The 11,860-nt window shown below is 33.2% G+C and overlaps 2 protein-coding genes across 2 annotated transcripts; one reads left to right on the forward strand and one right to left on the reverse strand.

The window, feature by feature from the left end:
- Positions 1–1,924: 1,924 nt before the first annotated feature.
- Positions 1,925–5,829, forward strand: LOC105782566 (tryptophan synthase beta chain 1). Its single transcript, XM_012607382.2, has 5 exons — positions 1,925–2,411; positions 3,504–3,860; positions 3,996–4,438; positions 4,531–4,625; positions 5,453–5,829. Exons 1-5 carry the CDS (start codon positions 2,079–2,081, stop codon positions 5,626–5,628), a joined length of 1,404 nt encoding a protein of 467 aa, XP_012462836.2. The 5' UTR covers positions 1,925–2,078; the 3' UTR covers positions 5,629–5,829.
- A 1,412-nt stretch (positions 5,830–7,241) lies between these two features.
- On the reverse strand, positions 7,242–11,153 carry LOC105783164 (glucose-6-phosphate/phosphate translocator 1, chloroplastic). Its single transcript, XM_012608444.2, has 5 exons — positions 10,465–11,153; positions 9,840–10,065; positions 9,168–9,390; positions 8,314–8,527; positions 7,242–7,579 (listed from the first exon to the last, which is right to left on the reverse strand). The coding sequence occupies exons 1-5, from the start codon at positions 10,960–10,962 to the stop codon at positions 7,568–7,570; spliced, it is 1,173 nt and encodes a 390-aa protein (XP_012463898.1). The 5' UTR covers positions 10,963–11,153; the 3' UTR covers positions 7,242–7,567.
- Positions 11,154–11,860: the final 707 nt, after the last annotated feature.

Consider the following 11,860-nt stretch of genomic DNA (forward strand, 5'->3'; position numbering starts at 1 on the left):
CAACAACAACAACAACAACAACAACAACAATAATAATACTAACTAATACTTTTATTTTGAGTTTTATTAATCTTAATAACTAAACTAAAACAAAAAATATTACAAAATATACAAAATAATAATAACAATATAATCAATTATTTTTAAAAAAATACCTCATTTTTCTCCTCTTTTTCTCTTCTTTTCCGCGCCAACTCTTCTTCTTTTTTTTCTTTTGATTTTTCTCTCTTCATTTGATGAGGTCGATTTATAATCTGAGTGGTGCCATTAATTAGTATGGCACCATTGGTGCCGCTTAATGGCATTAGCACCATTGGTGCCGCCAATGGTTTTGGCACCTTTGGTGCCGCCAATTCCATTGGCGTGACTAGTTAATTGTCACATCGTTCTGACTTTTTTTTTGCAGGTTTTTTTTTTGTTTTTTTGATATATTTTGGTAAATAAAAAAATTTATATATTTTGGTAAATAAAAAAGTTATAATATTTTGATAAATTTTATTTTTATAATATTATTGTAAAAACCCAGTAATTCATAGTTTTTTTATTTTCACTTTTACTATTTCTTCTTTTATTATGGATAATCAGAAGTGCTTAAAAAATTAAATTATTAAAATATTTATTTTAACTGATTTATTTTTTCGAGGCATCCTATTCTAAACAATATAAATTTAATTTAAATTTTAATTCAAATACCCATTAAATATTTTAAAATTTATTTATGATATGTTGACTTTAAGATTAAGTGTATTAATTTATTTTAATTTATAAGAAATGGATAATATTATGTAAAAGTAAATATATTGAATTATGTTTTTATTAATAAATAATTAGCTTTATTTTTTATCAAGTTAACTTTTGATTTTTATTAGTTGCTCTTTTCAATTATAATATCAATCTTTTGTCCATTATATTAAATTATTTGATGTGATTTATTTTTATACATGATGTGATATATACATGGTGATTACTTTTTATAGTTGCACAAATTTTTGTATCGAACTGTACAAAAATATTAAGGTGGGTGCATGTACATGTTTTTTAAAAAAGGTCCCATCAAATTATTTAGCTTAATTAACATAAAAATATAGACTTGGGAACTGAAAATACAATAAAAAAATAAAAAAATCAAATTATGTATTACATTCCATTGAGGGAAGGCAATGCCAATGGACGGTAACGAATGGGAGATTTGTTGAATCAATTATTTTGTCTGAAGATATTTTTTTTCCCAATAGAAAGATGAGAGGAACTCAATTTCAATTCTTTTTCTCCTTGTCAAATCATTTTCAATTTGAGGGACACCATTGTGCGGTACTAATATCTCCCATGCTTCACGTTTTAACATGCACACCATCATTCTGTATGTGTAAATGAATAGAATTCGATTTCTCATTGTTTATCACACAAATAATATTTTAAGGTTTTTTTTATGTTGGTTTCATAAATAAGTTAAACCTAACTTATTATTTGATTATTATATATTAATAACTTTATTAATTTATCAGATCATATTTATGTAATGTTCATGAATATATAGATAAATTTAAATAAATCTACATCATGTAGGCTTACTTTTTGATGTAATGATGCAGGGAGCAAAGAGAAATCCGCCTTTGAAGCCATGGAGGGTCATATGAGAATTTACGTATTCTACTTAAATTTCTATTTCCAGTGCTCTTAAGTCATAAAGGAGACAACCTCATAACCGTTTTATTTCCAATGTGAACCATAAGCTAATCATCTTGGTCAACCCCTCTCTGCCTTTCCAACAAGTTTAAAACGTGTATTCCTTTTTCATTTTTCCGAAGAGTTCAATCATGTTCAATTTTTTCAGAAGATTTAAAACGTGTTCAACACACAAATACAAATACTTGGAAAAACTGAAATTTAAAACGTTGTAAAGGAACAAGTATGAATACATACGTCAATAAAAAGACCTTCCTTGTATTTATATATAGGCATAGATGGAAGCCCAATATATTTTCCTTATCTAATAACATTTTTTCCCCATTTTTATCATAAAAATTCCAATTATAGGAAAATTCCCTAAGACAATAATTTGCCACGTCACCTCGAATATGGCCGCCACCGCCACATTCCGTCTTGGCAATCCCCTTTCCTCTTCCTCTTCCTCATCCGTTTACTCCTCCAATACATTGCCTGTCAATTTCAGAAAATTTGCGCTTCAGACGTCGCCTGTGAAAAGCTTTTCTGTTTCTTGTACTCTAACTAGAAAACCAGTCCCAGCTGCTCCGGTTTCCATGGATTCGGACCCGAACGGATGGCGACGACCCGACTCGTTTGGTCGGTTTGGCAAATTTGGCGGCAAATACGTTCCCGAGACCCTAATGTCTGCCCTCTCTGAGCTGGATGCGGCTTTTCATTCCCTCTCCAAAGATGAAAAATTCCAGGTTATTTTCGCAATGACTCCACTTTATATATATACACACTTCTATTCGTATTTAATTATGAATATGTTTCTGGAATCGTTGAGTCAAGGTCTTTGTGCGTGTGTCTTACTGATAAGAATTTAGTTTGGAATTTAAAAACTGTAGTTGGTCTTTGACAAAGAATTTGTTATCAATAAAAAGTAAGAAATTGAAAATTTGTCGACTTTGATTAAAAGAAGAAAATCTATTCATTTTTCTTTTGTTGTTGATTACATTTCTTTTTGTTAAACTCCGGAATTTTAAGTAAAGAAAATGAGGAAGAGAAGAGAAAGAATTCTGAGTTTTCTTCAAATTTCAGATAACTGCTTCCCCATGCATCTCGTACATTTTTTAGGAGAAAACTAACAAGAAAATGACGTGGCGTATTTCTGTTATAACCAGAACGCACCGTTTAACTAAATTCCCAAAACACACCGTTCATTTAAAAGAGTTAACTAATTTCTTCCTGCTAGCTTTTTAACTCATAACATTGTTCTTTTTCATTTTTATTTTAGATTTTGATTGTAATTTTTGATATCGACTTTCATTCTCATTGAAAAGAACGAAAATTTCATTTTTGTACCAAAGCTCAAAATTTCTTTTGATTAATTAGTTAAAAGAAATCCTTACAATTTTTTTTTGATGAAAAAATGAGGCTCATGAAATTGCCTTGTTATACAACTCAACCAATGGAGTTACCACACATATTCCTATCTGTACTAACAAGACTTACAACATCAGGAGAAGGTTCTTCAAGCAAATGAAGCTGGAGATTATCCTTAAATGCCGATTTTGCAATCATCACTTTTTTGAATGATTAAGTAAATGATTCATTATATGTGACACTGACATTACTCTTTAGCCTTGTTGGCTCATATTTAAGCAATCTGTAACCTTTTTCATAATTTATTTAAAATTAATAATTATATAAAAAATTCGCGAAGAAAAGTGGTAAGTAAACAGAGCTTCTAAACAATTTTAGCCTTGAAATAATAATAAGAAAAATCCCTTTCAAAGAAATTTTGTTTTATGCTGAAAGTGGTGATTTTGAGGAATAATGTTTATGGTTTGCAGGAAGAATTAGCTGGGATTTTGAAAGACTATGTTGGTAGGGAAAGTCCACTTTATTTTGCAGAGCGGCTGTCTGAACATTACAAGCGACCCAATGGTGAAGGGCCAGATATATACCTTAAGAGGGAGGATCTTAACCATACTGGTTCTCATAAGATCAATAATGCTGTTGCTCAGGCATTGCTTGCTAAACGTTTGGGCAAGAAACGGATTATTGCTGAAACTGGAGCTGGTCAGCATGGAGTGGCAACAGCTACCGTGTGTGCACGGTTTGGTTTGCAGTGCATTATTTACATGGGTGCTCAAGATATGGAAAGACAGCCGCTTAATGTTTTCAGAATACGGCTTCTTGGTGCAGAGGTAAATGGTTAACCAATGAGACATCATTGGTTAGACATTGTTACTTAGAGTATAGCTCTGTATCACCTTCTCTCTGGATTGGCTGAAATGCTCTTTTTGTTTTTCAAATTTGACATTGTATCATTTACCATATAGGTTAGAGCAGTTCACTCGGGTACTGCAACACTAAAAGATGCTACATCGGAAGCTATCCGGGATTTGGTGACTAACTTGGAGACAACTCATTATATTTTGGGATCTGTTGCTGGTCCACATCCATATCCTATGATGGTGAGAGATTTCCATGCAGTGATTGGTAAAGAAACAAGAAAACAAGCCCTGGAAAAATGGGGAGGGAAACCAGATGTATTGGTTGCATGTGTTGGCGGAGGTTCAAATGCTATGGGACTTTTCCATGAGTTTGTTAATGACAAGGATGTTAGGTTGATTGGTGTAGAGGCTGCTGGTTTTGGTTTGGACAGTGGCAAGCATGCTGCTACTTTGACCAAGGGGGATGTGGGAGTTCTGCATGGAGCTATGTCCTACTTATTACAAGATGAAGATGGGCAAATAATCGAACCCCATTCCATTAGTGCAGGGTAGAGAAATTATATTGAATTTGTTCATTTTTATGCGGCTTGCTTTATTGTGCTTTGAATAACTTGGAAACCTTTTTGTTATGGCTATACAGCTTGGATTATCCTGGGGTTGGACCAGAGCACAGTTTTCTGAAAGAGGTAGGGCGAGCTGAGTACCACAGTGTCACAGATGAAGAAGCATTGGAAGGTATGAAACTACCGTCCAGTTGTTTTTGATGATTCATCTTATTGTATCTGATTGTGACTACTGCCTGTTGTTTGTTCTTGTAAAAGAAATTGATTATCTGTAGAGGCACGGTATTCCATTCGCCTTTTTATGTATGTATATTTATTTGCCCTATGTTTGTGGTACTTTAACCTTAACATGCTGCATGTCTCTCCATGTTAGAAGATTGGTTGTTGCTTTCTCTGGTTACTTGGAAATTTGAAGCTTTATCTGTAGGTCCTTGTAGACCGTAAAGTTTCATGAGGACTGGAACATATTCCGTAGCTTTCAGTTCTGGTTTACGTAATTTTCACCTTGGTTCATTAATCATCCAATGCATCCTCCACCTCCTTTTCTCATCAGTTCATTTTTAGTTCTCCATGAGCTGTTGATTTATCACTTTCTCCTTCAAAATTGTTTTGACCGATGGCTATATGCTTAAAATGTTCTCGAAGGTGGACAGGTTTCTCTTGCATCTTTCTCTCATTTTATACAGATACACGCACTTAAGATATCGAGTAACCTGTTGTCTTTGAGTAATAGTCAAACTTTGCACGTTTACACATTAGCAACACTGTTTTTTTTTGGGTGGAGATGCTGGATATTGTCTACCTTATGGTTCCTTTAACTTATGCCTTCTCAAATATCTTTAGAAAAAGTCAATAATTCAATGGATCAGCTTCTTTGCACTCTTATATCGACATTTTTGGTCACCTTTTATCACCTATAGTACTATTTTTAACCGATTTCATCGAACTTTTTATATCTCGTTGTTGTCATTTTCTTACTAAATAAATTGAAATAAGCAGCTTTCAAGAAATTATCTCGACTGGAGGGCATATTCCCAGCTTTGGAGACATCTCATGCACTGGCTTATTTGGAGAAGCTGTGTCCTACTCTACCGAATGGTACCAAAGTTGTGGTTAACTGCAGCGGCAGAGGCGATAAAGATGTTCAGACTGTGATTAAGCATTTGCGGGTATGATTACGATGTTTTTCGTGGAAATAAACGGTTGCCCCTTCTTTCTACAACCATGCTGTCAGTCTTTTTCTCTGTTTCTTTATATGTACCGACTACTTCCTTCGCCAAACATTTGTATGGAAATCCTTCTGCCAACTTATGATAAAACAGTTTAGGGCCTTTAGGTCTGCTCTATGGTACAGTTAGAAGAAAGTAATTTCCAGATGCAGTTGGAAAGTTAAAATATACATATATATATATATATATGTATGTATGTGAGAGAAAACAACTTTTTAGATATAAATTAAGGTGATAAATTGAAAAACAAGTATCGAAAAACTGTGTTGATTGTAAGATTAAGTGTATTAATTTATTGTAATTTATAAGAAATAGATAATATTATGTAAAAGTAAATATATAGAATTATGTTTTTTATTAATAAATAATTAGCTTTATTTTATTATCAAGTTTACTTTTGTCGTAATAAAGAGGCGAAATTCTATGGATTTAGTTTGATTTGTATTAGTTGCTCTTTTCAATTATAATATCAATCCTTTGGTCAATTATATGAAATTATTTGATGTGATTTATAATAAAGTATTAAACCCATAATACAGAAATGTAGTAAAATGTATGAAATTCCATTGAGATCAGGAGAGAGGTTTGGAGGGGTAGGCAATGCCAATGGACGGTAATGAATGGGAGAGTTGTTTGAATCAATTATTTTGTCTGAAGATATTTTTATTCTTATGAACGGCCAATATCAAATTACCCAGCAACTCGTTTTCAAGTCTTTTTTTTCCCTCTTTGTCAAATCATTTTCAATTTGACGGACACCATTGTGGGGTACTAATATATAGCCCCTCCAAGTCTGTCTATCCCATGCTTCATGTTTGAGCATGCATACCATCATTCTGTATGTGTAAATGAATAAAATTCGATTTCTCATTGTTTATCACACAAATAATATTTTAAGATTTTTTTATTACAACTTAATTTATGTCTTATAAATCAGTTAAAGCTAATTTATCATTTGATTATTATATATTAATAAAATTATTAATTTATCACACAAACATACATTCATTTATGATCATGTTGACGAATATATACAATCTACATGTACACAACTCTAGCAAGCAGGCTTACTTTTTGCTGGGTGAGAATATACGATTAAAATCGTTTACCCTAACCTACTACTGAGAAGTGTTTGGAACCCCATATGGAGAAATGATGTAATGACGCAGGGAGCAAAGAGAAATTAGCCTTTGAAGCCATGAAGGGTCATATGAGAATTTACATATTCTACCTAATTTTCTATTTCCAATGCTCTTAAAATCTTTCAATGACTGGTCATAAAGGAGACAACCTCACATGTCCTATTTTAAGCCTTTCCATTACCATTTTATTTCCAATGTGAACCATAAGCTAAGCATCTTGGTCAACCCGTCTCTTCCTTTCAAAAACGTATTGCATGTGCCTCCAGCGTGACCTTAGTCTTATTACTTTTTCATTTTCTTATGTTTCAGAAAATATCTTTCCGAAGAGTTAAATAATGTTTAATTTTTTCAGAAGATTTATAATGTGTTCAACACACAAATACAAAACTTAGAAAAAAAAATGAAAAATCAAAGAAATAGTTAAAAATAACACCATCATTTTAATCAAGAAATACATTGTCCTTAGCTCTTGTTCATGTCTTGCTGACATAAAAAAGGGCTCACAACATTAAGCCCCTGTTTATTCAAAACGGACCCACAGCAACTATATTGATTAAAAAGAAACATGCCTAATCCACTGTATGACATTATTTATAATCACCCCCCTTATTATAGATATCTACAATACGACAAGCTGGTAACACCAAAATCCAGCAATCATCGATCCCGAAAGCCAGTAACTAATCCGAGCTTCCACATAGTTATACACGATGTTTTGAAATTTGAAGCCCCCCACAGTTTTCTCATGCCTTTGCCTGCAAAAGAGATCGCATGTGTTTAGGGGTAACGGCAATCATTCGTTCTCGGTATAAGGAGAGGAAGCCAAGCATATTCTCAAATTATTTAGAATGAAGTATTGTATTCTGATCTAAAGCATCTTTGACTTAATGCACAAGGAATAAACCATCTCATGATCCCATTAGATGCCTTTGGTTCGGTAGACGCATGGTTCAACTGGGGTTTCACTAAAGCCACCTTACTACCTAAGATGTCAACTGTCATATTGGCAGCTAGTGCCGGCCCACCTCAGTGTCAACATCCATGGATTATAATCCATCTACCACCAAAATCTAGTAGGAGGCACCAAGTAGGTGTTAAACTGATGGTCCAACAAACCAATCAAGACACCAAACGTACGATATTTAAGAATTAGGTCAGTCACATAGGCCAAAACAACAAATCTTTAAGGTTACACAATAAGCAGCTAATTAACACTAAATTTCAATGAGCACATACCCTTTTTATCCCTTAGAAATTGTCAATTGCTAGAGCTCCAAAATATCCGATTTTGACATGTAGTACGTCACATGATATGCTATAGACCTTATCACTACGGAAATATCATCCAAAAACAAACATGCAAGTCATATGTGAACAACCTAGAAAAATAGTGTTTGTTCATATATCTAGTTGGGTAATCTATAACAGTTCGACAGGTCTGACAGTCAGAAATGCATAAAGTCTGTTCGTGAATTACAGGATCACTAACCTGAGAATACAAGAAGGTTCCAAGGATAGCAATGGCAGCTCCGACAGCATTGACAGGTTGGACAGGCGTGTGGAAGATGATGATGGATGAGACTATAACAGATATACGTTTCATGGTGTTGCCGATGCTAAATGTCAAGGGAGAGATCTGATCGAGGGACATGTACGAGACTTGATTGTAGAGATGATAGAAAATACTTTGGGCCGCCACCCACCTATCAAATGCGATAAAATTCGCAAAAACGATTGTTAGAAAACAGTAAGTGAAAATATCATAAGTCAACACTGTTAGATTTCATGTCCATAAAGAGTATCTAACGGTTCAAAATTTATATAAGAAAAGAAACATGGTTTTGAAATTCCAAGACAAACATTGTAGTACAAAAACCTGAATGTGATAAGATGGGTAGTGTACAGTCTACCCTTCATGATAGAGGTGCATATATGAATCTTCACTGTAACTCTTAAGTGATTGCTACCAGGCGGTTCAAGGCTTCAAGCAATATGCAGGTCTTGAGGCATGTTATATACTATCCAGTAAACATTAACCCAATGGAATGAATAAGCTATGTTACTTTGTGAGTGTCAGATGTGGGTATGTATTAGAACCGGTGTATTTAATTGCTTTCCATTATATGATACAGAGATTTCAATATTTCCAATATCTTCTTCAGCTGTCAAACAGGTGATAGGACTCCTATGTTATTCATTTTAGTATAAACATAATGTGACAAGTTCCAATAAGTTCTTCAAATGCCTCCAAAGTATTTACCAGGGTCATAAAGTAAATGCAGAAAACATTGAATGGAAAGAAACAGAACAAGGAATTGAGATTTAGTACTGTTAAGTTATTACCAGATGAACTGTGGTCCAATTTGGGATAAGGCCTTTTCCCATCCTGCTGCCCACATCTGCGGTCCTTCTACAGCAATCGCGAAAGGTGTGAGTATTACAAGAGACAACATAGATAGACAAGCATAGTAGTTCATCCCACTAACGGAGTTTCCTTTCATGCCCTTCTTGGAGAATATGTTACGGAAGACAAATGCCAAGTTCGATATCATAGCTCCCATAAAACCTGAAATACACAGAGATCAACTGAGTCCATACTCCAATGATACGCCTTCAAAGCAAATTGATTATATGCACAACCTCAACCTCAGTCAGTCAGAATCTTAAAGCAACATATATATCCGAAATACTAACTGCACATTACCAGCTGAAAACAAGACCATGGTTACTAAAACATGCTAGAAAAAAACACACATGAAGGGGAAATGATGGTGGCCACATGTCGAGCCTTTTCAGGTTTGGATGTTAAGAAAACTGGGGTAACACCAAAAGTTTGCCGAAAAAGAGTGGCTTAGTGAGCTCAATTTCAAATAATGGGGCATTGACCTCATAAAGCACCCAATTAGAGAGGATTAAAACATAAAAGAAACAATTCAGCAACAGCTTCAATGAGGATTAAAACATCAAAGTAATAAATCAATATCCATATCAAAGAGATTATAGCTTTTATTTTACCGGTCATATTAAAGTTGAGTTCAGTTACGGCAGCAAGAGCGCAACCACCAATGATGGGAACAAGGGAGAGGTAAACCGCAGGAGGGAAGCTCTCTCCAAGCAAGAGACTAGAAACCAGGACACTGAAAGCTGGCTCACCACTCTTGATTATGTGAGTGAATGAAACTGCAACCTTAGACATACTCACAGTTGCTGCTACATGTCCAATGGTATGTGCCACAGCAACCTAGGAAAAAAAAATCAACAGGAAAAAAAGATGAAAATTTCAGTAAAACTTGTAATTCATAGTCTCAGGCTGTGAAGTCAAATTCTAATTTTGTTTTGAAAAATTATCAATATTTTCTTCTTTAAATTTAATATAAGACAAGATAAAACCAAATTTTAATTTCATTTTCTCTGCAATCAGACAAACTGTAGTTTTCTTAAAACTGAAACAAGAGACCAATCTGTGGTTCTTTTTAACTTTTTCCTCCTACCGTCCAAATATCATAAAAACACATGATCCTAACAAAAAAAATTCAGAAATATTAAAATCTTAGACAAGCAGTGAACAAATTTCTAGTTTCTACTATTTTCTCCACTTTCTCACCAACCAAACACAAAATCCGAAAAAGAAAATCCTTACCGGAAACAAAGTCTTCCAAAACTCAAAATCTGTTTTAGGCGCCTCAGCAATCCTTGTAGCCCATGAAATCAACATCATCAAAGAACCACAGGCAAGGGACAAAGTTGAAGTCAACCAAGGGTAAGGGTAAGCATTCAAAACCTTCTTGTTATAAATATTGAAAACAACATTTAAAGCCCACCAAGTTGCAAAATAAATCCCAATTTTCACCCTTTTTGCAGCTTCTGATTTCACTTCCTCAGCTGCAGCCTCAATAGGCTGGGACTTATCAGCTTCATAAGCCCTGCACTTGATCACGGGTTCTTTATCCTTCCCAATAATCTCAACAGCGGAAACATGCAAAGGCTTTGACAGTGAAAGATTTGTTCTTTTCGAATTGTTTTGGAAAACCAAAGGAGGTAAAATTGAAGATCTGCAAGAAAGTGATCTTCGCTGAAGAACTGAATTTGAAACATCATTGCATGCAGCTAAAGCGGATTGCTTTAGACTAAAACTCATGTTTCTGGTATTTGGTGAATCAGGATCAAGATGAATCCTTTGAGAAAAAAAATTCAAAACTACAAATAAAAATCAAACAAAAAGAAAAGTATGGAGGCCAAGAAAGACTAAGCGGTGAAAAGTTGAAAAAAATACCCTCAAATCTCAGTCCACAAACCAACTCTATATTTTTGTTTACACCAAAGCAAACTTTATGATTTAATTCATGTGAAATCACACCTCTCTTATTTTATATAAACTTTAATATGTCAATAACTTTTATTTAAGTAAATATTATTTTATATAAATTCTAAACATTTAATTTTTCTGATGATATTTATATAAATTTTAAAATTTAATTTAAGATATTATAGTTTTTAAATTTTTATTTTGAAATTCTTAATATTTCTAGGTGAATCAAAATTTCTTTATTTTTTATAAAAGTATTTTTACATATATTGTGAGTGTTTTTGAATTTAATATTAATTAATTTTAACATGGTTAACATTTATAATAAAAAATTATAACTTACTATTATATCAATAAAACATAATGATGATTTATAAGTGAAATATGTATTTGGACGCTAACATCCAACAGCATCTTTAATTTTAATTATTTTTTTATGTGGATTGGTAATTTATGTTAGATCAAATAACCTTGATTGCTTCAAAAGTGCCAACCAACAACCCACTCAAATCCAACAACTTTGATTTTTGTCAAAATTTGTTGCCTTTTTAGTTTTTTAAAAAAAATCAATTTATCTTAATAATAAAAACATGGGAAATGTACATAAATCTCATGCGTTCTGAAAAAAAAAATCTATTTAGTTTTTTCAGATTTTATGAAAATACATTAAACTAATTAAGGGTACTTTTACCTAGATAAAGAAAATTATAAAAACAAAATAGGTTGTAGA

This window comes from Gossypium raimondii, chromosome 13 (genome assembly GCF_025698545.1).
Source record: "Gossypium raimondii isolate GPD5lz chromosome 13, ASM2569854v1, whole genome shotgun sequence".
Taxonomy (NCBI): Eukaryota; Viridiplantae; Streptophyta; class Magnoliopsida; order Malvales; family Malvaceae; genus Gossypium; species Gossypium raimondii.